Source organism: Nannospalax galili, unplaced genomic scaffold (genome assembly GCF_000622305.1).
Source record: "Nannospalax galili isolate Female #2095 unplaced genomic scaffold, S.galili_v1.0 scaffold693, whole genome shotgun sequence".
NCBI classification, from domain to species: domain Eukaryota; kingdom Metazoa; phylum Chordata; class Mammalia; order Rodentia; family Spalacidae; genus Nannospalax; species Nannospalax galili.
Genome location: NW_008332653.1, coordinates 1,280,169 through 1,305,643, shown reverse-complemented (window position 1 = coordinate 1,305,643; position 25,475 = coordinate 1,280,169). Strand labels below are relative to the sequence as shown.

The following is a 25,475-nucleotide window of genomic DNA, read 5'->3' as shown; positions in this document are numbered from 1 at the left end:
AAAACAAGCAAACTAATATAATAATAATAATAATAATAATAATAATAATAAAAGAGTTGAGGGGCTGGAGAGATGGCTCAGCGGTTAAGAACACTGGCTGCTCTTGTAGAGGACCTAGGTTCGTGGCTAACAACCATCCATAACTCCAGTTTCAGGGAATCCAATGCCCTCTTCTGATCTCTGAGGACACTGCATAACACAGGTGCACTTATACACATGCAGGCAATATACTCGAGTATACACATAAAATAAAAATAATAAAATATTTTTAAAAAGTGTTGAGAGCCCAGAACTGATGAAGGAAAGAGAGGAGGGCTGGGGTAGAGGTTCCCCTTCACCTCTTCATGTTCTTCTTCATCATATTCCTCTTCTTCTTCCTCTTCCTTTTCTTCATCTTTCTCTTCATCTTCCTCGGAAGTCACTTCTTCTTCCTTCTTCTCTAGTGTCTCATGTGAGGATGGATAGGAAGAGAAACTCACACTTAATAGAGGGGAGAACTGAGATACAGGCAGGCCAAGGGACGGGGAAGGAACCTGGAGCCCAGGAGTTCACGACCATCAGCCTTCCTCCTCACCTCTAGTTTCTGTATTGTTTCCTCTTTATCTTCTGTGGTCTTAGGGGGCCTCTTGGGAAGTAGAATAGTGGTCCCTGTTGAAAGGATCAAAAAGCCAACCATTAGAAAGCACATCTCCTTACTATTTTTGTGTATGTGCATGCCATTCATGTGAAGGTGCCCGTGCAGATTAGAAGAGGGTGTTGGATCCCCTGAAGCTGGAGTCATAGGCAGTTGTGAGCTGTATCTGATGTGGGTGCTGAGGACCTAACTGAGGTCCTCTGGAAGAACAGTACAAGCTTATAATTTATAACGGTACTGTCATCTCTCCAGCCCTATTTTCTTTTTTTATTTAAAAAAAAATTATCAGGCTGGAGAGATGGCTTGGCGGTTAAGAACACTGGTTGTTCTTGCAGAAGACCTGGGTTTGAATCCCAGCACTCACATGGCAGCTAACTGTCTATAACTCCAGTCCCAGGGGATCCGACAGCCTTATCTGACCTCTGATGGCATTGCACAACATGGGGGTGCACTTACAAGCAGGCAATACATGCATACACATAAAAATAATAAAATAAAAAAAATCACATTTTATTCATTTATTTCATGTGTATGCATGTGCATGTGTATGTACGCATGCCATGGCACACATGTAGAGGTGAGAGCTGATTCTTTCCTTCTACCATGTGGGTCCCAGGGATTGGTAGCGGTGCCTTTACCTGCAGAGCCATTCTCTGACCTATACTAGCCTTCTATATCACCCTCCTGCAGCACGCCACTCTGCTGCCATCCCGTGGCCACTAAAGCATTCAACTGATTTAAAAACAAAAAAAAACCAAAAAACCTTATTTCCCAGAAACACTTACGCTCCTTCTGTAACTTCCGCACCCGAATCTTCAGCTCTCGGGGTAGACGCCGCCAATCTGGGAACAGTGAAAGTGGGGTGTCAACAGACCCTGTCTGGGTTTTCCATGAATGATTGCTGGTACTCAAGGGGAGGTGGGGTTTAAAGGGACAGGAAGGAAGGGATTGGTTTGAAGTTTCTCAGAACAAAATGGTAGCCTGAATGCCTCTGGAGGTGCTTTAAAAATAGGGGTTTTCCAGTTGAATCTGAGAATGTTTTGGAGCATATTTGATATTCTATTTTGTGGATGCTGCATAGGAGAGGAAGGGTGGGACACTGGAGGAGGAGGTGGTGGTGGTTTGAGCCATCTCAAGCATTTGAAAGAAGAACATTCAATGGAGAGGTCAATTACTTACCAGGGTTCCAATCGATGGCATTGTCAATAGGCCCTGACATCTGATATTTGTCCGAGTAACGTTCCACATCTGAGGAGTCAGAAGACAAGAGTTAAGAGTTTTATCCCTAGAACAAGGTTGTTCCTAAGGATCTACTCTTAATTCTAAGGAATTATCAGTCCTCTCACTCTAGAGCCCATGGAGCCAGTTTTGGTGAAGACCTCATCCATCTTCTAATGTGCCCTTTAGTTACCCTTAGCCCAAAGCCCTTGCTCTTCTGAGAAGTGGCTCTGCATTGGAAGTTATACAAGGGAAGGAGAAACCAGGGTTTCCGCCTTCTCTTTCCTTCTTACTAGTGGGTTAACTTGGTAAGTCTTTCATGTCTCTAAACTCAGCTTCCAGGTCTTGAGTAGGAATGCACCAGCTGTCAATACACTGAACACTGCACTTCCTCACAGCTGGTAAGTATCCACCACCCAAGCCTCCCAGTAGAGCTGCCTTCTCTAGTCTCTCCTGTTTTCCCTGAGCTTCCCATGACTCACTAACCAAGGGGTTAATACTTTGAGTAGGTAGGGTGCTCAGAGACCCAGTGTCATGGTCCTTCTAATTGGTTGGAGCCTGTTAAATTTTGTTTAAAATTTCAAGATACCTCCCCCTTTATACATGTGAAATAAGAAACCAGTATTTAACTTCCCATCATCCCAGGATTATTGTACAACTCAAATGACAAATACTGTGATGTATTTCAGACAGAGAAGTAATTTTTAATGCTCTCCCCAGTTAGGCAGTGTACTTCCTGTGCCTTTCCAGCCCCTAAGAATGCTAAACAGGGGCGCTGCCTATAGGAGGCATGCCAACCACAATGCTAGCCTTTTAACTGACCTCTCTTGGGGACAGCTGGCCGGATGAAGTAGGGGAGCTGCCTCATGGCCCCACGTAGCTCTTGCTTCAGTGCCAGAACATATTCCCCCTCCTCTCCTGAGGGTAGTGGCACTGGGCGGAACTCCAAAGGCTAAGGAGGCAGAAAGTCAGCTAAGGATGAAAAGGCTACAGCATATACCTTAGAGGGCCTTTCCCACAAGTTGAACCCAATGTTCCCAGTAAACATAGGACCAAGAAAGAACGGGAGAGCAATACATCATTTTGAAAGCTGGGGAGCTGGGAGTATGGGAAGGTAATCACTTCTTTGTCTGGAAAACATCCCCTGTGGGTCGGGAGTGTAGAGACAGAGAGGGGCAATATGAGGATGGTTTCATGGCAGCCCAGGAGGTTTTCAGGGTCACATGTAGCCAGTGAGAGGTGAAAGGGAATATTGGGAAAGCAGGGGAGACACTCACAGGGAAGAGCGGTGAAGGCTGTAGGGTGGGTGGGGGTAAAGCATCACCCTTCCCAATGCCCACAGCCTCCATGTTGAAGGTCAACTGGCCCCGGCCACGACCCCGGCCCCCACCCCGGCTGGCCATGGTGGAGGGGGCCTGGATACTCTGTGATAAAAACCTGATAAAGACAAAAAAACAAAGAGATAAAGAAGTACAGTAGAGCAGACAGGGACTGAGGAGATACATGACACCCAATCTTCTTTGTATGACACTTGACTTTTTTTTCCCCTCAGCTCTGGGGTTCAAACCCAGGCCTTGCTCATGCTAGGTAAGTACTCCACTCCTGAGCTATAGCCCAAGCTCTTTCTCCATGATACTTGAAAAACCAGTGCTATTCAACAAACTTTGAGTGACAGGAAATAAATAAATAGGTAAGTAAATAAATCAGTTGGGGCCTGCAAGATGGCTCATCAAGTAAAGGAGCCTGCCACCAAGCCTGAAGACATCAGTTCAATTCCTGGAACCCATGTGGTGGAAGGAGAGAACTGACTCCCACAAATTGTCCTTTGATCTCCAACAAGCATGCTGTTATATGTGCACCTTCACATATACACCCCCCACCCCTGCCTTGCACATAATCTAAGTGTTAAAAGATTTTTAAAAACTTGGGCATGGGACTGAGAGATGGCTCAGTGGTTAAGAGCACTTGCTGTTCTTCCAAAAGATCTGAGTTTAATTCCCAGAACCCACACTGGGCAGCTCATAGCTGCCTATAAATCCAGCTCGATCTGATGCTTCTTCTGGCCTCTGTGAGTAGCCACACACATGTGGCATATACCCATACAGAGACACACACACAAACATTTTAAAAAATGAACTTGGGCATGATACCACAGTTTCACACACTTGTAATCTCATCAACACAGCATTGGAGGTGGAGGTGGGGGTGGGGAAGGCCCCCCTCCCTGGGAAACTGAGGCAGGAAATTGCAAGTGTGAGGCCAGCTTGGTCTATATAGAGAGTTTCAGGTCATTTGGGGCTACATAGCAAGACCATATTTCAAAAATAAAATAAAATAAAATGCCAGGCACGGCGGTGCATGCTTTTAATCCCAGTACTTGAGAGATACAGGGATATGGATCTCTGTGAGACTGAGGCTAGCCTGGTCTACATATTGAGTTCCAGTCCAGCCAGTGCTACATTGTGAGACCCTACCTCAAAAAACAAAATAAAATAAAGTGATATTAGATTATAACACCAAATTATAAATATTCACGAGTCCATAGTGATATAAATGACTGGGAAAGAACAGTCATTTATTGTGCAGAACTCCCAATAAAATATGTAGCTAGTGCACACTAAGGAGAGGAGCAGAACTCTTGACTCCTACAGTGTGGATGTATATAGGAAAATTTGTCCAGTATGGTTTGAAAGTTGGAGGGTGTGGAGTAACTTTCTAGTGGACAGACTAAACAAACACTGTTTCACCCAGGTGACTAAGATCAACAGCAAAAGCAGTAAATCCTGTTGACAATATGTGCTCTTAATATGATATGAGGAAACTTTTTTTCTCTTTTTTTTAATTTTTATTTTTTAGACAGGATCTCATGTAGCCCAGGCTGGTCTCAAACTTATGTAGCAGAAGTTGACCTTGAACTTTTGGTCCTTCTGCTTCTATGTTTGGAGTGCTGACATTACAAGGCGTGTGCCTGCCTCCCTCTCTCCCTTCCTCCTTTCCTCCCTTCCCTCCATTCTTCCTTGACAAGGTCTCACACTGTAGCCCAGGCTGCCCTTGAACTCTCAGCCCTGCTGTCTTGGCTAGGATGGCAGGTATATGCTACCCAGATTTGATATTGTACTTTTACTTTTGTAATCATCATTCCCAAAGCTCATAACCCTGTTTAGTCATTGATAAACATCAGCTTCCGATAGAGAGCTATCTCACAATATACCTACAATACTTCTGGCTAGCTCTCTTCAAGATTATCAGAAAGTGAGAAACTTCCATAGCCTTGAGGGACCCCAAGGAGATAATGTGGTATCCTGGATGAGAGCCTGATACGTGAAAAGAGCATTATATAAAAACTAAAGAAACCTGAATGAAACAAGGACCTCAACAAATAATAATGTATCAATATTGATTCATTAATTGTACACAACATTAATAATAGGGGAACCATGTGTCAGAGGTATATGGGGTAGCCAGGATTACTGGCTCAGTTTTTCTGTAAACCTGTTTGTTTTATATTATTATGCAGTAATGGTGGTTGAACCCAGGACCTTGTGCATGCTAAGAAAGCACTGTGTCACTGAGCAACACCCCCAGCCCTTTAAAAATGTTTAATTTTGATACAGTCTTGATAAGTTGCCCAGGCTGACCTTGAATTCACTCTGTAGACTTGAACTTTTGATTGTCTTGCCTTTGCCTTCCAAGGAGCTAAGATTACAGGCCTGTGTCGCCAAATATGGCATGTATATTAAATTGTTCTAAAAATAAAATCTAATAATTTTTAAAAGATTTATTATCATCATTATTATTATTACTATTATTGTATATGTGTGTGTGTGTGCATGTGTGTGTGTGTTTGTATGCATATGTGCAAGTGCCCACAGAAACAAGACATCAGATCCTCTGGAGCTGGAGGTTCAGGCGATTATAGGCTGCCTGACATGAGTGCCAGGAACTGAACTCCAGTCCTCTGAAAGAACAGTACCCACTCTTAACCACTAAGCCATCTCTCCAGCTCCCAAAACTAATTTTTTTAAGTGGGCTGGGCCTGATGGTGCAGGTCAGTATTCCAGCTGCTGGGGAGCCCGAAGCATGAAAATTGCAAATTCAAGGCATGCCTGGGCTACAGAGTTGAGTTCAAGGCCAGCCTGGTCAATTAAGCAAGACCTTGTCTCAAATAAAAGTAAAAAAGGAGTCAGGCATGGTAGCACATGCCTTTAATCCCAGCGCTTGGGAGGCAGAGGTAGGTGGAGCTCTGTGAGTTCAAGGCCAAAACAAAAAAACCAAATAAGATAAAAGAAAACAAAAATAAATAAATAAATAAATTTTTTTTTTTTGGTCTTTTTGAGACAGGGTCTCCCTGTAGCCCCAGCTGTTCTGGAACTCACTATGTAGACCAGGCTGGCCTTGAACTCACAGAGATCCGCCTGCCTCTGCCTCCCAAGTGCTGGGGATACATCTCAAGCACTTCCCTAGCAGATGAGGGGTCCTGGGGTTGATCTTCAGCAAAGGAAAAAGAAAAGGAAAAGCAAAATTCACAAAGGATTGGTTGATGACCAAAGATTTAAAATAAAATATAGAAGGTAATCTGTAATATGTCTAACACACACATATATATGAACAAAAAAGTGCTTCTTGAAAGATATACACCAAAAATTAAGGCTGCTGGGCCTGTGTGATGGCTCAGCAGGTAAATGCAATTGCTGCCCAGTTTGAGGACCTGAGTTCAATCCTTGGGATTCACATGATGAAAAGAGAAAAGTTTGATAATTTGATACACAAGCACACGTGCATGTACACACACACACGAATGAATGAATGAATTGCAGTAAAAATTAATGCTGTTTAATTTCGAGTGATGGGCTTTTGCTTCTCCTCTTCCTCCTCCTCCTCCTCCTCCTTTTTTTTTGTTTGTATATTACTTTTTCCTATAATGGAAAATATGTCTTTTGTAGTAAGATAAAATTAGTAGGTAGGCATTGTGACTCAAGCCTGCAATTCCAGCACTTGGAAGGCTAAGGAAGGAGGGCATGTGTACGGGTGTGTACATGTGTTTGTGTATGTGCGTACATGCGTGCGTGCGTGCATGTGTGTGTGTGTGTGTATAAGCTTTTCTGAGACAGGATTTCACGTAGCTGAGGCTGGCCTAGAACTTGGTGTGTAGCCAAAGATGACCTTGAACTACTGACCAGCTAATAAACAAAATTATCAATTTTAAATTTTAACTAGGGAGCTAAGGAGAGAGCTCAATGGGTAAAAGCACATGCCATATGAGCCTGATGACCTGAGTTCAAACCCTGGAACTGATGGGAGGTAGAGACCAGTGAACAGTGGAAGTCTTTGGTTAGAGACCCTTGCCTCAACAAGATAGAAGGGGAGAACAGTTGTTCTCTGACCTCTATACACACACTGTGGCATGCACACACCTGTACTCGCACACACAAAAATTAACTAAAAATAAAAAGGTTGGGGCTGGAGGGATAGCTCAGCAGCTAAGAACACTGACTGTTCTTACAGAGGATCTGGGTTCAATTCCCAACACTCACATGCCCTCTTATGACTTCCATGGGCATTGCACAATATGGTGCACTTACACACATGCAGGCAGTACACTCATACACATAAAATAAAAATAATTTTAAAAACTTTAAAAAGCTAAAAATTTAATTAAAATTAAATGCATTTACATAGTAGTAAACGCAAGATCAATCATTTGTAGCAGGAAGACAATGAGAAAATGAGTGAGAAACTGGAAGTGTCTCAAAGCCCAAATATCATGAAAAAGGCTTAAGAAAAGAAATGGCTGCTGGTTACAAGATTAAATTGTAATCTGCTTGAAAAGAACTTGGGAGAGGATGTTTCACGGAGACTCAGGAAAGGGTAAGAACTTATTCTATCTTTGGTCCCATTTCTAGGGAAAGGATCAAGCAGCTGGTTAGGTCTCCTTCCATTTGACAGATGCAGCTTGAGCACAGAGAGGAGAATTACTGATGGCGAAGCAATGGAGAGTCAAGAAAAGGCCATGAACTCTGAGGTTAGACAGATCTAACCCCATTTCCACACAGTTCTCCTATTAACAAATGACATCCAAAGATGAGGAAAAGATAACAAATGCTATTTAGTTCAGGCAACAAGCTGATGTTTAGAAACTAGACACCATCCATTTTCCCCACTGAGTTTGGGAATCTGAGATGAAGCTGCTATTTAAGATTGCAACCAAGTTGGGGGCTGGAGCCATGGCTCATCAGTTAAGAGCACTGGCTGCTCTTACAGAGAACCCAAGTTTGGTTCCTAGTACCTACATGGCAGCTAACAACTGTCCATAACTCCAGTTCCAGGGACTTCAACACCGTCTTCTGACCTCCATGGGCACTTCATGACACGGGTGCACTTACATGCATGCAGGCAAAACACATAAAATAAAAATAAATAAAAATTCTTTAAAAGGGCTGGGCATGGTGAGTCACACCTTTACTCCCAGCACTTTGGAGGCAGAGGCAGGTGGATCTCTGTGAGATCAAGGCCAGCCTGGTCTATCTACATAGTGAGTTCCAAGTCAGCTGGGGCTACAGGGAGCCCCTCCCCTCAAAAAAAATTGCAACAAAGTGTCAGGCATGGTGATTCCTGCCTTTAATCCAGCACACCAGAGGATGGAGCTCAAACAAACAAAACCCCATAAACAAGACTGCAACAAATGGCACTGTAAACCCATTCAAAACCACCTGGCTAGGGTGATCAGAGGCTCTAGTGGGAAGCTAGCTGTTGTTTTGCTAAATGGATATCACATGCCATCAAACTGCCTTCTGAAGAACTACTTTTATCCACGCATTAGTGCTGTTGTCAGTTTTGTTCAGAGATGCTTCTTTTTGTAATGGTTAATGGTAAAGCTGTAGAGACTCATAACTGGTGAAAGCATGGAGAACACATGATCGTGGAATGTGCAGCCATAAATGGGATATCTATATCAGCCTTTCCAAAGCTTGGAGAACAACAGAGAAGAGACAGAAAGACTGTAGGAATCAGAAGGGTGGAGTGGTGTAGAACATCGACTTCCAGAGGCCACAACTGTGGCACCCTTGAACTCACAGCAGCTGGGAATTCCTGCCTAAGATCTGCACAGGATTTGGCCTGACAATACCCAGTCAGAGAAATGGGAGAACATGAGACCCTACCCCTCCCTAAGAATTTATAAGAAGTTAATGGTTGATGGGAGAGGGAGAGACATTTTCTTCAGTGGTGTAACCACTGGTAAGGTGCCCATGCTCCATAAAGAAACCCTCTCCCATGCTCACACACACATACACAACACACAAAAGACATGAAACATAAGGGGTCTAATTGGGAAGATTAGTAGGAATGGGAAGGGCAAAGAAAGGGCAATGTGCATGCCTCTGTGTATGGGGGGCAGGGGGAGAGAAAGAGAATATGACTGAAATACATTGTGTACATGCATGCAAATGTTATAGTGGAACTCATCATTATGTGATTAATATATTTTTGTCTTTTTTGAGACAGAGTCTCCCTGTAGCCCCAGCTGGCCTGCAACTCGCTATGTAGACCAAGCCGACCTTGAACTCAGATATCCCCCTGCCTCTGCCTCCTGAGTGCTGGGATTAAAGGCATGTGCCACCTTGCCAGGCTATGTATTAATATATGCTAATATGCTAATAAAAACATTAAGAAAAGATTGCAACAAAGTCTAAATTCTTGAGGCTATTTAATGTCTCCCACAGTCTAGCTGGAAATCTGTTCCTTCACCAATGTCCACTAGTGTTTTCCCCACATAACAGCTTTCATGTGCAATAGACTCAGTCCCAGGTAGGCACACTTATATAGTGTAGTAAAAATTACTTAAAAAGCAAATTTTGGGCCGGGCGTGGTGGCACATGCCTTTAATCCCAGCACCTGGAAGGCCAGCACCTGTGAGTTCAAGGCCAGCCTGGTCTACATAATGAGTTCCAGGACAGCTGGGGCTACAGGGAGACCCTGTCTTAAAAAGACCAAAAAAAAAAAGCAGATTTCAACAAAAAAGCACTAACAAATACATCAAATTAAGGAAAAGCTAGGTGTGTGAGCGGTTTAGTTGGGAGGATCAGGACTTTAAGGTCACCCTAGGCTACATAATAAGTTCCAGGCCATCTTGAGCAACATTAAGATCCTGTTTCAAAACACCCAATCAACCAACTAAACAAACAAAAATCGCAGTTCTGTCATTTCCTCACTACATAAACTTTGGTTCTTTATTATCTCTAAACGTCTCTCTTCATCTGTAAAATGGGAATGATGATAAACCTACTATGTCAGGTACTGTTCTAGGTGTTAGTGATAAAGCACTGAGTAAAATGGACTAAACAGTGAACTCCCTGAGGCATATTCTGGTAGCACTCTCCGCATACAAATACTATTTTGCCTTGAGAATGGGTAAGGGCCCTAAAGGAGTTGATGTAGTGACCATGGCCACTCTAGTGTTTACAGTAGCTATATTTGTAATACACAAGGTAAGAAGTTAGTACTTATAATGCTAAAACTCTTAGAAAGCTAAATGAAAAAAAAAAATCATTCCCAAAGAAAAAAAGGTGACTGGGAATATTTTTCTGATAGAGCACTTGTTTAGCATGTGCAAGGCCTTAGGTTCAATCCCTAGTACTAGAGAAAAAGAAATAGCAAGTGAAGTTAGGCTTGTGGTGCACACCTGTAATCCCAGCACTAGCGAAGTGAGGCAGGAGGACTGCAAGTTTTAGGCAAGCCTGGGCTACACAGTAAGGCCTTTTTTCAAAAAAAAAAAAAAACCAAAAAGATCAAACCAATCCTAGTGGATGAATTTCCACTGAGGGATGTCTGGGTACACTAACTTGACTCGATAGGCTTTACTATATATGACAGAATACATGAAATTAGATTGGGGGGCTTTTAGGCAAGCCTGGGCTACACAGTAAGGCCTTTTTTCAAAAAAAAAAAAAAACCAAAAAGATCAAACCAATCCTAGTGGATGAATTTCCACTGAGGGATGTCTGGGTACACTAACTTGACTCGATAGGCTTTACTATATATGACAGAATACATGAAATTAGATTGGGGGGCGGGGCGAAGGGAGATGTGGATGGGGGAGGGGGTATAAAGATGATTATGATGTTTTGTATGAAGTGCACAAAAATTCAATAAAAATATAATTACAAAAACCAAACCAAAACAAACAGAGGAAAGAAAAAAATGGACAAAGGAGATAAAAGGAATTTGACAAAAGAATGGTCAATAAACAATTTTTGCCTTTAAACCCAGCACTTGGAAGGCAGAGGCAGGCAGATCTCTATGAGTTTGAGGCCAGCCTGGTCTACACATCAAGTTCCAGCCAGCTGGGGCTACAGGGAGACCCTGTTTAAACAAACAAAAAACTACTTTTATTTTTGCATGTGTGTGTCTGTGCGTGTGGGTACCTATGAGTGCAGCTACCCATGGAGGCCAGAGGTGTTAGATTCCCTGGAGCTACAGTTGTAGGCAGTTGTGAGCTGCCAGATATGGAAATCAAACCCCATTCCCTGGAAGAGCAGTAATTGCTCTTAACCACTAAGCTATCAGTTTCTTTAAAAATATTTTTATGGGGCCTGGAGAGATGGCTCAGTGGTTAAGAGCACAGGCTGCTCTTGCAAAGGACCTGGGTTCCCAGCACCCACATGGTGGCTAACAACAGTCCTTAACTCAAGTTCCAGGGAATATGGTGCCCTCCTCCAGCCTTTGTGGGCACTTCACGACAAGGGTACACATATACATTCAGGCAGACACTCATATACGTAAAATAAATAAATAAAAAATTTAAAACAAATTAAAGAATAAAATATTTTTGTGTATGTGTGTGTATGTACATGCATGTGCATGTGTTTTGTGTGTGAAGCATGTGTGTATAACATGTGTTGTCAGAGGACAACTCTGGGTATTAGTCCTCATCTTCCACCCTAATTTTGAATCAAGGTCTCTCTTATTTGCCACTGGGCTGTGTACTCCAGGCTAGCTGGCCTGCAAGCTCCTGAGGTATCCTCCTGTCTCCACCTCATCTCACCATAGGAGTGCTGGGATTATAGACACAAACCATCTATCTGGCTTTTACATGGATTCCAGGGATATGAACTCAGGTTGTCAGGGTTGAGTGGAAAGAATTTTTACAGACTGAGCCATCTCCCCAGCCCAATAAAACCACTTTCTACCTAACAAAAGAACAAAGATTCAAATAATAATCAGGCTGTGGTGAAATTTCCTTCAGATGAATACTCTCATACCTCCACAGAAAAACTATAAACATAATCTTTCAATGAAGCAATTTGACCACCTGAATCAATAGTCTTTTGAATGGTTTTATCCTTAATCTAGAAATTCTACTTTAAAAACATATCATAAATAAATATATAAATCATTGGCTATACTGAGATATTAAATATCAGAATGCTCATAAAGGAGATATTTATGGTAGCAAAAGTTCTGAAATAAACTGGGCATGGTGGCACACATCTGTAATCCCAGCACAAAGGCGGTTAAGGCAGGAGGAGGCCAGCCTGGGCTATATAGTGGGACATTGTTTCAAAAAAACAACAAAAAATATTCTAAAATAACATGAACAGTCCAATAATAGATAAATAGTTACAAAATAAAATAACCATCTTAGACTCTTATATAACCATATAAGTCATGACTTCAAGTTATAAAGGCAGAAAGAGGTTAACAATATGAAGCGTGAGGAGAACGTGATATAAAGTTGTATTTGTTATTTTTTTTATGCTTTTATTCTTGGTATACAGTTGAATTTATTATATGATCCTCTTTACATATGAAAGCACATGTATATGCATATAAAATAAACTGAGAGAATATATATTATGATACTAAGAACAGGGCCTGGGCAAGATGGCTCAGCAGGTAAAGGTGTTGCTTCATGACAATGAAAGTTCAATCCCTGGAACCCTCATAAAGATGAAGGCAAGAGATGACCCAAAAAGTTGTCCTCTGACCTCCACATGTACATTATGGCACACGTGTGCCCTCATACACAAATACTAATACTAATATAATAGGATTTTTTGGTCTTTTTGAGACAGGGTCTCCCTGTAGCCACAGCTGGCCTGGATTCACTGTTGACACCAGGCTGGCCTTGAACTCACAGAGCTCCACCTGCCTCTGCCTCATGTGCCACCAGGCTTGGCTATAATAATACAGTCTTAAAAGTTAAAAAATACTAATAAGCCAGGCGTGGTAGTACACGCCTTTAATCCCAGCACTTGGGAGGCAGAAGCAGGCGGATCTCTGTGAGTTCAAGGCCAGCCTGGTCTACATAGTGAGTTCCAGGACAGCTGGGGCTACAGGGAGACCCTGTCTCAAAAAGACCAAAAAAAAAATATATATATACTAATAACAATACTACATTAGGGCTATGAAATAATACACATTTTTTTTCTATCTTTATGTGTTCCCAAATTTTCTGAAATAAATGTATATTCTACAATAAGTAAACAAAAAGGATGTTTTATTTTTAAGAAAGACGTGGGAACTGGTAGCTCAGTGGTAGACCCTTGCCTAGCATGCATGAGGCCCTAGATTCAATCCCTAATGCTGAAAACAAACAAAAACAACAATAATAATAACAACCAAAAACCTTGTTTAACATGCACAAGCTCCTGGCAAAACAGGGCTTGGTGGCATAAGCCTGTCAGCAGAAGTTCAAGTTCATCCTTGGCTATGTCATGAGTCTGAGGGCAACCTAAGTTGTATGAGACCCTGTCAGAGAAGGCAGAGGGAGGGGGAGGGAGGAGAGGGATGAATATGCTACAAAGGGGTTAGAGATAGCTCAGCACTGGCTGCTCTTGCAAAGGACCCAGGTTTGGTTCCTAGCACCCACACCTGCATGGCACATGGCAGCTAACAACTATTCCTAACTTCAGTTCCAAGGGATCTGATGCCCTCTTCTGGCCTCCAAGGGCATTGCACAACACTCATACACAAAAATAAACCAAAAAAAATTTAAATGGAAATGTACAATACATTTCATTGAGTTAAATACTTCTTATTCAGAATGTTTGTTAGGTATTAGCAGAAGAATAAATAGCAGAAAGTGTAAGCTCATGAGACGCCTTGGTGGGTAAGAGGCACTTACCACACAAGCCTGGTAATTTAAGTTTGATCCTTGGAACCATGTAAAGTTGGAAGGAAAGAGCTGACTCCACAAAGTTGTCCTCTGACCTCCACATGTATGCACCCATTCCATGTGACCACTGACCCCCAAACTAATAATTTTTAAGTGGAATGAACAAATAAAGAGAAAAATAATGTAAGAAGTAGAGTGACCTGAAAAGGGGCTTCTCTTACTAAAGATGCTGACACAGGGGGTAGGAAGATAGTCCAGTGATAGTTGATGCTTAGTGTTTATATGGCCCTAGGTTTAATATTCACAGTTTAAAAAAAGTTTATTGTGGGAGTAGTGGTATAAACTTGTTATCCTAGTCTTTCAGGGAGGCTGAGGTAGGAGGAGCAAAAGTTGGGGCCAGCCTGAACTACAGTGAGTTCTGGGCTAGCTTGGGCTTCATAGCAAGACCTGTCTCAAAGATTCCTTTTTTCACATAGGAACTGGATAACAATTTATTAAGCAGGGTTTATCAGAGGAAGGGTGATGCATGAAAGATTCACTGTGATCCACATTGTCTAGCATTGTGTCTGGCATGTAGTAGGTGCTCAGTAAATATGCGTTGTTTGAACAAATTAATACATGATTCTATGGGCCTTCTGAACTGGAGACCTTGTGATTTCATAAAGTCTCTCTTCCAGTTCTCCTTGCCTTTTTCCTTCTCTGGACTGAGAATAATTATAAAACATTAATGTAATAAACTACTAATTTAAGGACGCTTAATCATACACTGTGTTGTCTTTTATTGTTCCCTAATTATGTTAGGAGCTTAAATTCTGCCTCCCCAACAAGAGCACTAGTTCCCACAAATCAATGCCATTCAATCAACGCTTATTGAGCACTCTGTACTAAGTACCACAGCCTGTCCCAACAAAACCTCTGCTCAAAGAATAGAAGCATTAAAAGAGCCAGTAATCCCAGGACTGGGGAGGCTGAGGCAGGAGGAAGGCAAGTTTGAAACCAGCCGAAGCTACACAGCAAGAGTCTCTACCTATAACGGGAAAGGAGGAGGAAGGAAGGGAGAGGGAGAACCAGTGAGATGATTCTGAGGGTGACCAGGAGAGAACCACTCCTGCAAGTTGTCCTCTGACCTCCATGCGCATTGCGGTGCCCACGCACCCTCCACCCCACTCACAAATAAATTAAAAATGGGATAAAAAATTAAAGACAGAAAGAGAGGCTGATAATCAGATATTTTTCGACTAGGGCACAATTAATTCTTCGAGAAAGGTGGTCCAGGAGGGTGACAGGGAGGAGGTACCATTTCAAGGGACTCGACAGATTACAGGCGTGTCAGACCCCTGACAGGGGGCTAGTGTTGTAGATTCAAGAGAGGCGGATACCATAATAGAGTCAGAGCTACAAGAACGAGCCTTTCTCACTTTCTGCTTTAATATCTGTGCCCAGGCGCGACAGAAAGCTACGGTTCTCTGGTATCCAGTCAATACAGCAATGGGAACGCAGGGGAGAAAGGGCAGGAAGAAACAAGGGGCTGATCCAATAGGCTGCCAGAAAGCCTTGTCTATTTCGCAGTTGGCCCAGGTAGACTAGTTCGGGAAGCAAGGGACCGAACCGGGTCAGAGTCACCAAATGGAAGCCTTACCTGCCGTCCCTCCCCCACTCGAGGCCCACGCAGCGGCCAACTTGAAATTTGCTTTTCTTCCTCCAGCCAGCGTTCTACACCCGCCTCCCGGAGCTCTCCATTGGTGGGTTCTTCCGGCCAATCTAGGAGAGGAGGAGGGAGGTCCGCCCACTCGAGGAGGGGGAGGGGGCTGGGTAGCGAGCCTGCCGGAACTAAAGCCTGGGAAGAGGGGCGCCGAGAAACAAGGGGTTTGCAGAACCAGCAGTCTTCAGTTATTTCCTACCGCAGCCCAGCTGGAAGAGACCCTGGAAAGCAAGAGACTGCTGACTTGCCACTCAGGCTCCTCCAGGGACTTGACTGAGCCCGAGGAGGAGGGCGGCTGTGTGGAGGGGAGTGTACCCCAGGGGCTGGAGCGATTGCTGCAGAGGACCAGAGTTCTGTTCCCAGAACCCTGTCAGGCAATTCACAACCGCTTGTCACTCCAGCTCCAGGGAATCCGACGCCCTTTTCTGGCCTCTGTGGACACAATTTTTTTAAAAGGGGGTGGGGGATAGCTCTTAAGAGCAACTCTTTAAAGTCAGTCTTTGGTGACTCCACCCTTTACTCTTACACAGTCTTCGCTAACACCACCAGTAGATAGATACTTTCTTTCTTAAAAAGAAAAAAATAATTTTAAAGACAAGAGTTACCTACCTATTCCAGGCTGGCTTCAAACTCATGATCCTTCTGCCTTAGCTTCCTGAATATTGGGTATGGGTCACCAAGCTCAGCCCCAAAATGCTTTTCTGTGGGTTGGTGCTGGCTGTGTCAGAGAAGTGGAGTAGGTGAAGGTTTGGGGACCAGAGAAGCAGAGTTGGGGAGAGAGGGCATGAGCAAAGTGTTTCCTACACTTTTCACTGCCTTCCAAGCCCCTTGGTAGAGGTGGGTAGGGTGGAAAGAGAGTCCAGTTTTCACAGATTAGAAACAGAAGGAAAGAGTTCAGGGTAGAGATAAAATCTAGGAGTTAGTCAACAAGAATATCCCTGGTGTCTGAGAAAATGGCCTCTTTCCTGGGACACTGTATGTTATGCCTAGTTTATGGAATAGAACAAAAATATAACTGTGAAACTTTGAAGAACTTCCTTAACCTTATTACTTAACCATGTTACAAAAGATAAATAGTTCCTACCTTAGAATTGTGAAGACTGGAGATAATGTATAGAAAGCACTTAGCATATAGCATCAGCAACTAGTAAAAGAGGTATTTTCCTTGCAAATATTTCTCCTCCTTCCCCAGTAACATTATTTTTATCTTGTGGCCTCCACACTTCAAATTACCTAGGATCCTGGGTGAGTTTTCCAAACCCTTAGTATACTTCCTGTGCCCCCACTTCCCTTGGTACCTTCCAGCTGGACACAAACTCATTCCTAAAATATGCAGATAGAAGCCTTGGTAACCATGGAGACAGGGCAGGTGGCACGGAGAGGCAGAAATAGATTGGAAGAGAGAAGACGAGGAGTGATTCAGGCAGGCACCTTCAAGTGAGATGGAAAAAGGAGTCTAGGGAAGGAATAATGAGATGTAATGAGAGGGTGTGTATTAGAAGTTTCGCTCTATGGACACCCCCTAAAAGGGAAAGAAAAATCTGGAAATGCCCCTTGCCCTAAAAATGTCCGGGGGTACCCGCCTTCCTCTCATCTAAGGAAGAAGTGTGAGGGAGCTGAGACCGACCCAAGCGTCTCTAGGATGTGTGCTGTTGAGAGGGCAGTGGCGATGTACTGCTGTGTCTGATTCCAGGCCACTCTTTTCCTGGCATTTAAACTACGAGAAAGCAGTCACATCTCTTGCCTCTCTGTGCACTACGTGTGGACGCCACTGCAGATCCCAGTTGCCTCCCTGCACCCCTCTGCACAGTGTGCCATATGCCGTATGTGGCAGTCAGGTCTGGCGCATTGGCGCTCATGGAGATCTGCTGCAGCTCAGAAGAATCCGGATGGTTCCTGAATGGGTCACGGAAGAGTGCCCTAAAGAACACTTAGGTTTGTTGGGGCTGAGGGGAGGTGGGTTAAGAAAGAGAAGTCAAGATTGGAGCTTCTAGGTTTTTTTAAGGTTTATGTGTGTGTGCATGGGTGGGGAGCGGCTTGGTGCCGGACGCCCCCACCCGCAGAGACTGGGCTATAAATAGCACATCAGAGCTCCGCCCCCCCACCCCCCACCCCACTTCTCTCCTCCGGAGCCGGCGCTGTGCCCGGGGCGCACCGGGAGGAGGGACCAGGATCCACCGCCGGGGCGCAGATACTGACACCCAGGGAATCCGGGTGCCCCCCCATGCCATGTGGGCCCCCAGGCACCCGGCTCCTCCGCCCCGGAGGCCCCCGTGGCCCCGGCTTCAATCCTGGCCAGGCAGAGATTCCGCGGACATTCAGGTATCTATTTGGGGGTACAGGCTGGGAGGGAAAAGAACAAAAAGCAATGGGGAACGTGGCAGGGGCAAAAGAAAACCCTAATTCTTCCTCTACCCCTTTAGGTCCCAAATGCAAGCTGCTTCCTTCCCCCTACTCAATTTTTGGGGATGTGGCAATCTAAAAGAGGTTAGGAATAGAAATATGTGTGTGACTGTACGGGTGCATGTGTGTGGGTGGGTGGCGTTCAGCATCCTAGCGAGGGGGATTCCAAGTGTGGCTAAGGAAAGGGGGATGTTGGAAAGGTCTGATAAGCCGTGGGGTGAGAATGGGGTGCGAATATCCCTGCGCGTGCATGTACGTATTTGCACTCGCTCTCATGCCTCAGTGCCGGTGCACCCTTCCCACCTCCTCAGGCATGCGCTAGGGGGATGGGGCAGCTAAAAGGCAGGAGTTAAGTGGAGGGATTGTGTGCATTGGAGATGTCCCCCATCATACTCTAGGCACTTCGATCGCTGCCTCAGTTTCCCTGCTGAGCCGGTCAATAAGTCTCTCTCTCTCTCTCTCTCTCTCTCTCTCTCTCTCTCTCTCTCTCTCTCTTTCTCTCCACACACACACACACACAGGGATAGGCTTCACCACAGAGACCTCAGGCCTCTCCCAGCCACCACCCCCACACCCCTAGCCATCTTCGGCAAGTCCCAGTCCCAGATCCACCGGTGCTCTCGCCCCAGCCGCAGCTATGCTGCACACCGAAGGCCACGCTCTTCTTCGGGCCGTGGGTCAGGGTAAGCTACGCTTGGCCCGTTTGCTTCTGGAGGGAGGAGCCTACGTGAATGAGGGTGATGCCCAAGGGGAGACTGCGCTAATGGCGGCCTGTAGGGCCCGCTACGACGACCCCCAGAACAAGGCACGCATGGTTCGCTACCTCCTGGAGCAAGGCGCGGACCCCAACATCGCAGACCGCTTAGGGCGCACGGCGCTCATGCACGCTTGCGCCGGGGGTGGGGGAGCCGCGGTGGCCTCTCTGCTCCTTGCCCACGGCGCAGACCCCTCGGTCCGAGATCACGCGGGTGCCTCGGCGCTTGTCCACGCTCTGGACCGCGGGGACCGCGAGACCCTTGCCACGCTGCTGGACGCCTGCAAGGCCAAGGGCACGGAGGTCATTATCATAACCACCGATACCTCACCCTCGGGCACCAAGAAGACCAGGCAGTATCTCAATTCTCCCCCGTCCCCAGGGGTAGAGGACCCTGCACCCGCTCCTCCTAGCCCAGGGGTCTGCACGTCGCCTTCGGAAATCCAACTGCAATCTGCAGCAGCAGGAGGAGGACGGGGCTTGCTATCCCCTCGCGCCCAGGAAGAAGAAGAGAAACGGGACGTGTTTGAATTCCCTCTTCCTAAGCCTCCTGATGACCCTTCCCCTTCTGAGCCTCTTCCCAAACCGCCTCGACATCCTCCCAAACCACTCAAAAGGCTCAACTCCGAGCCCTGGGGCCTGGTGGCTCCTCCTCAACCCGTCCCTCCTGCTGAAGGGAGGCCGGGGATGGAGCGCTTGACCTCCGAATTCAACGGCCTGACCCTGACTGGTAGACCCCGTCTTTCCAGGCGTCACAGCACCGAAGGCCCGGAGGACCCGCCCCCATGGGCGGAGAAAGTGACGGGCGGGGGTCCCCTCTCGCGACGGAACACTGCGCCTGAGGCTCAGGAGTCTGGTCCTCCATCAGGGCTAAGGCAAAAACTGAGCCGTATGGAGCCGGTGGAGTTCGACACCCCTGGACATTTTTGCCCTGACTCGCCCGAGTCCAGCCGCCTGTCCCTGGAGCGTCGGCGGTACAGCGCCTCCCCGCTGACCCTCCCTCCCGCGGGCTCGGTTCCATCCCCACGCCAGTCCCAGGAAAGTCTGCCCGGGGCTGTCTCCCCGCTGAGCGGACGGAGGCGGAGTCCGGGGCTGCTGGAGCGGAGGGGCTCCGGGACCTTGCTCCTGGACCACATCTCCCAAACGCGTCCTGGTTTCCTGCCTCCGCTCAACGTCAGCCCCCACCCACCCATCCCCGACATTCGTCCCCAACCCGGAGGTCGGGCGCCTTCACTGCCTGCCCCTCCTCATGCTGGGGCGCCAGGGTCTCCCAGGACCAAGCGCAAGTTGGTGAGACGCCACTCCATGCAGACTGAGCAGATTCGCCTGCTAGGGGGCTTCCAGAGTCTGGGCGGGCCAGGGGAACCAGGGCGCTGAGAGAAGGGAGAGGAGCCGAGGAGGGAGAGGATCAGGACCCTGATGGGACAGGCGGGAGAACCAGCTCATCCCACGGACATAGGGATCTCTTGCATGTGCTCACAGCACTGTGCACGCACACATGGGTAAGCATGTGTCCACAAGCACAGTAGACTTACTACCACGGAAGGATAAATACTGTATTTACTGGGTGTATAGACCCATGCATTCGTGCCCTGGTCATTTCACACGCATGTGGGATTACTTGGGTACCCATAGGCACAGCACACCAACAGACACAGAGGCCCACTTGTGCTAGGGTCCCAGACTCACTTGCATTTGTTCGGAAGCAGCAGGGAGCCCCTACTTATGGCTAAACTCCTGTATCTTTGCCTTCCTGCAGAAAGAGCCCCTCGCTTTCCATGTGTGCCCTGCAACACAGCCTCTCATGACTTTGAACACTCTGCTTGCTCTTCATGAACATTTCGCCTCATTCTGCAGGGCTTGTTCCCCCATCCATGCCTGGCTCCTTGTTCACACCCTGTTTCCGGCCCCAACCACTTTCCAGGACATCTTCACTTTTCTCCGGGTTCCAGCAGCAGCCCTCCACCCCCCAGGTCTGCTGCTGCCCTTCATTCCCTCAACCTCACTTCTGGCTTCCTGCTTTTGATTCCCACCCTGCTCTACCTGAACACTACAACAGGTTGTCTTGTTTTCCCACGGTGTGGGTCATGGGATCTAAGTTGCTCTTCTGTATGTCTGAGCTTATGAACACCCCACACACACAGGTAAAGTGGGGAGTAACCCTAAATCACTCTCTCCACTTGACATGTCAAATAAATGTGTTCAGAAGTCTTTGTTTTGTCACTTCTGCCTGAAAATGGGGCACTTGGATAAAGAGGAGAGGGGAGGGAGGGTGAAGATGACTATAGCCACAGCTATCCAGATCAACTGACCAACTGTGGTTGTAGAAGAAAAGGCAAGTGTGTCCTATGTCCTGAAACTTTTAAGGCATTTGATAGACCCTTCCTCCAGTCTCCTCAGTACCCACCCTCAAATGATTTAAGACTCTTACAGAGTCCCTTCCTCCACTATCAGCAGCCATGACTTTCTACATACTGTTTTTTACATAGAGTTAAATTTTCACCAGGTGTGCTTCATCCATTTCTTCTGTTTCTCACCTCTACTGCCCCATGTTTAATCTCTGAGCACTGTAGGAGTGGTGTGGCTAGTAATGACTTTACCTAAAGAAAAAAATGGCGTTGTAACTGGAGCAGCTGGAGAGGTAGCTTAGTGGTTAAGAGCACTGGCTGTTCTTGCAGAGGATGGAGGTTCTGCTTCCAGTCCCCACATGCTGACACCCTCTTCTGGCCTTCGAGGGCACTACATGCAAGTGATGCACTTACATACAAGCAAAACACTCATACGCACAAAATAAACATCAACAACAAAAAATGACATGGTAGCCCGGGCGTGTTGGCGCATGCCTTTAAATTCAGCATTCAGGAGGTAGAGGCAGGCAGATCTCTGTGAGTTCAAGGCCAGCCTGGGCTACATGGTGAGTTCCAGGACAGCTGGGGCTACAGGGAGACCCTGTCTCAAAAAGACAAAAAAAAAAACAAAAAAAACAAACAACCCAAAACCCTGGTAGCCAGCCAAAGAGAGTAGAGTGTGTGTGCATGAGTTGTTTGTGTGTTGGCAATTAGATGAACCCAGCCTGACACTATGAACAAAGGTACCCTTCCTAACCTACATCTTGACTTTCTCACTCTGCTGGGTTTCTGAATATATTCTAGCTCTTTCTGTAAAGGAATAAAGAGAGATACTCATTCTACTTTGCCCTTACTAACTTAGGTGAAATCAGACAAATCAAGCCAGGCCTGGTGTTACATGCCTTTAGCCCCAGCACTTGGGAGGCAACGGCAGGTGGATCTCTGTGAGATCAAGGCCAGCCTGGTCAACATGGTGAGTGCCAGATTAGCTGGGACTACAGGAAGGCCCCGTCTCCAAAAACAAACAAACAAACAAACAAACAAAAAAGAAAAGGAAAGAAAATTGACAATGTAGAATAGTGAAAACATTTGGAATCATAACACCTATGTCTGAATCCTCCCTCTGTCTCCTAGTTATTTGATGTTGGGCAATTTATCTAGCCTCCCTAACACTTTCCTTATTCGTAAAATAATAAAACCTGGTTATTAAACAAGGCAATGCACTAAACTATAGTACATAGCGTATGCTCATTTAAGGCCAGTATCATATTTTGCTTTAGCTCCATCACCAATTGTACATGATCTTAGATAAGTCACACCACTTCTCTGAACCAGTTTCTGCATCTACATCTACAAAAAGAAGTGATGAGAAAAATTATCTCTAAGAATCCTCTCTAGCTGCAATTCTCCCCAGCTTTACACAGGGCCTATTTTTTCTTCAAGCCCCGCCCCAGAGGTCTGGCCGGATTTCTAGAGCTTACCACAGGATTCCCAAAGATGCACAGAGGCTCTCTTTCTTGGAGGATATTGCTTTTTCTCTTTGCAATTGGTTCTCAGAACCTCCAACCTTCTTCAATCATTTGCGTGGGGTGGCGCAGAGGCCCGCCCCTTCCCTCCCTTTTCACTGGTGATTGGCATGGGAGCTGGCTCGAACCCGCCTCCTCCTGATTGACGGCTGGATCCGGGTTCCACCCTCAGTCCCCCGGCGGCGCTGACTGGAGCGGCTGGGACCGTTAGCTCGCTGGGCTGGCAGACTCGGGGCCCTACTGCACCGGCGGCGGAGATGGAGACGCTGCGAGCACAGCGGCTGCAGCCGGGCGTGGGCACCGGCGGGAGAGGCACTCTCCGGGCGCTGCGGCCGGGGGTGACGGGGCAGCCCCGCCGCCGCCCGCCCCGCCCCCGCCGCCGCTGCTCCTGGCGGGGACCCCGGGGCTCCCTCTGCCCCCCGGTGCGGCGGGCAGTCCAGCCGTGCTGCGGGAGGCGGTGGAGGCCGTGGTGCGGAGCTTCGCCAAGCACACGCAGGGCTACGGCCGAGGTGAGTGCGGGGGTCCGGCCTCCTGCGGGATGCCGGCGGGGAAGAAGCCTGGCTCCCACCGTGCTCCGGGTCGTGGTGCTTGGCATCCAGCCGGAACGTGCTTTTCCTTTTGGGGCGTTTCCTTCTGGGCCGTAGCACACACCGGGAGGCGCCCACCCGCTCTGAGTTCCTAGTACGTTCTCCAGGGAATCTGCTTTTTCAGATGCAGTCCTCTCTTCCAACTTCTTTTCTCTCTGCTAGAAATGGAACTCCTGTAGCTTTAAGGTTTTTAACTTCCAACTCTGAGGACCGGTCCTGGTGGTGTGGGATCCTGTCCTTTATCTCAGATTCAGGACATTTGTCATCAGTACCGTTCTCCATCTTTCTTCCCAGCAGTTCTGTACTCCGTCTCTTCAACCCTGACTTTTTCATAATAAAGTTACTCAGCCTCACTCTGAAATTTCCAGCACAACTTCATATTTGCTAAGGAATTATGGAGTGCCTTCAGAAGCCACTCAGGATAATTGTTCCTTTGAATCTGAACCCATACCATTGAGCCCACGCCAGCTTCCTGTGACTTTGTACCTCACTTTGGTGTCTTTTTTTGGGGTGGGGGGGGGTTGGAGCCTCATAACTTGGGCCTCTGTCTGCCTGGCTCTGTTTTCCTGGCCCTTGCCCAGGAACTGAGGATAAATCTCAGGCCTTGGCTCTCTCAACGCTAAATTCTGTGGAAATGAGCCAGGCAACAAACCCTATTTTGCTTATAAATCTCCTGCTTAAAGATGCCTAATTTCTGGGAAGAGGGGTGTGAGAATTTTCTTTGTTGTTTTTGTTTAACCAATATAGGATTTCCTGTCAGAATTCTGCTTCCAAATTTATAGTTTAAATGACAGGGAATACACAGTGAAGGGTGTGGGATTCAGAATATAAATTTGGAATTTCCAGCACATCACTTCTCTTGGCTTGGCCAGGTCCATCTTGATCTGGAAGTGACTAGATCCTTAACTTTCTAGTTTAATACAGAGAAAAGTTGCAGAGTTTTCTTGAATGCTTTTTCTTTTCTTCACTCTCCCTCCTCTTCGCTCTCCCCTCCTTCCCTACCTACCTCCTGCCCCCTTCCTTCCTATTAGAGAAACTATAGTAAAAAATGCATATGCAGCTTCTGAGACCTGTCACTTGCCAGCTCTGCCTTTAGGAAGAAACTTACAAATTCACTGAGCAACAGTTTCAAGGGTTATAGATTAAGATTTTGCGACTGACACAGAAGGGGTACTTAAAATCGCTATCTCAGATTTGCTGATTAACTCTTTTTTAAGGACAGCATGCATGCTTGCTTGCTTTCCTTCCCTTCCTTTCCTTCCCTCTGTCTCTCCCTCTCCCTCTCCTCCCTCCCTTTTTTCCTTCCACTCCTCTCCCCTCCCCTCCCCTCCCCTCTTTCTTTTCTTTCAACAGTGTCTCCTGTAGCCCCAGCTGGCCTAGAACTTGCTATGTAGACCAGGCTGGCCTTGAGCTTACAGAGATCCACCTACCTCTGCCTCCTGGGTGCTGGGATTAAAGTGTGCACCACCATGTTTCATTTTCTCCTACTCTAAATGTTTATATCTTTGTAAACCCAAAGATTCCAGTGAAAACAGATGTTTAGATTTGCTTTGCTATGTCCAGTGATTCAGTTACCATAATTTTCCTTTACTCCTTTTTTATTTTTAATGTGTATGAGTGTTTTGCCTGCGTGTGTGGAAGTGCACCGTGTGTGCAAACCTGCAGAAGTCAGAAGTAGGCATCAGATTCCATGGAACTGGAGTAAATATTCAGTGGTGGGCGCTGGAAATTGAACCCGAGTCTTCTGTAAGAGCAGCCAGTGCCCTTAACTGCAGAGCCATCTCTCCTGCTCTAACTCCTACCAAGACTAGGCACTCTGCAGGGTACTGGGGATACCAATGGATATACTTCTGGAACTCATGGGCAAATATAGTTACTTTCTAATTCAGTTCCTAGATGTAACAAGGTTATTTGATGGAGCTGCATGCTGTACCCTGCTGCTTCAGGTCTTTTATGTCAATTCCAAGGGAAACATTTTGCCTCAAGGCATAATAGTAGCCAGAAGTAGTCATCCTAAGTCTGAAGTCTTCCTCTTGGAAACTTACAGGCATTTAAAAAATTTTTTTAATTTAATATTTTTATTTTATGTGTATGTGTGTATTGCCTGCATGTAGTTAAGTGCACCTGTGTTGCACAATGCCTGCGGAAGACAGAAGAGGCTGTCAGATCCCCTGGAACTGGAGTTACG

General features: G+C 46.3%; 3 protein-coding genes across 7 annotated transcripts in view; 2 read left to right on the top strand and 1 right to left on the bottom strand.

The window, feature by feature from the left end:
* Polr3gl (RNA polymerase III subunit G like) overlaps positions 1-15,724 on the bottom strand; it is a 17,065-nt gene extending 1,341 nt beyond the window's left edge. Inside the window, exons 1-7 of one of the 2 annotated variants that reach the window (XM_008827601.3) lie at positions 15,607-15,724; positions 3,130-3,289; positions 2,675-2,804; positions 1,814-1,882; positions 1,420-1,476; positions 575-648; positions 339-446 (exon numbers count right to left, since the gene is read on the bottom strand). In XM_008827601.3, coding sequence (XP_008825823.1) covers positions 339-446; positions 575-648; positions 1,420-1,476; positions 1,814-1,882; positions 2,675-2,804; positions 3,130-3,255 — 564 coding nt within the window. In that variant the 5' untranslated portion in view covers positions 3,256-3,289; positions 15,607-15,724. The remainder of the gene's footprint in view (positions 1-338; positions 447-574; positions 649-1,419; positions 1,477-1,813; positions 1,883-2,674; positions 2,805-3,129; positions 3,290-15,606) is intronic. The other variant, XM_008827602.3, reaches the window with a different exon arrangement.
* Positions 15,725-16,698: 974 nt separating this feature from the next.
* Positions 16,699-21,037, top strand: Ankrd34a (ankyrin repeat domain 34A). Of its 4 annotated transcripts, none has more exons than XM_017796755.2 (4): positions 16,699-17,157; positions 17,363-17,991; positions 18,093-18,156; positions 18,594-21,037. In XM_017796755.2, the coding sequence occupies exon 4, from the start codon at positions 18,710-18,712 to the stop codon at positions 20,201-20,203; it is 1,494 nt and encodes a 497-aa protein (XP_017652244.1). In that variant the 5' UTR covers positions 16,699-17,157; positions 17,363-17,991; positions 18,093-18,156; positions 18,594-18,709; the 3' UTR covers positions 20,204-21,037. The 4 variants fall into 4 exon arrangements, with proteins under 4 accessions (XP_017652244.1, XP_017652245.1, XP_029416742.1 ...); XM_017796756.2 differs by having other exon boundaries at positions 16,699-17,604; positions 17,802-17,991; XM_029560882.1 differs by having other exon boundaries at positions 16,699-17,991.
* Positions 21,038-22,855: 1,818 nt separating this feature from the next.
* Positions 22,856-25,475, top strand: part of Lix1l (limb and CNS expressed 1 like) — a 48,271-nt gene continuing 45,651 nt past the window's right edge. The window contains 2 exon segments of the mRNA XM_008827599.3: positions 22,856-23,045; positions 23,048-23,209. Coding sequence (XP_008825821.1) covers positions 22,958-23,045; positions 23,048-23,209 — 250 coding nt within the window. The 5' untranslated portion in view covers positions 22,856-22,957.

Bases quoted from the DNA above. Each gene is read 5' to 3' on its own strand.
- Ankrd34a (XM_017796755.2), top strand. From the start codon at position 18,710: ATGCTGCACACCGAAGGCCACGCTCTTCTTCGGGCCGTGGGTCAGGGT.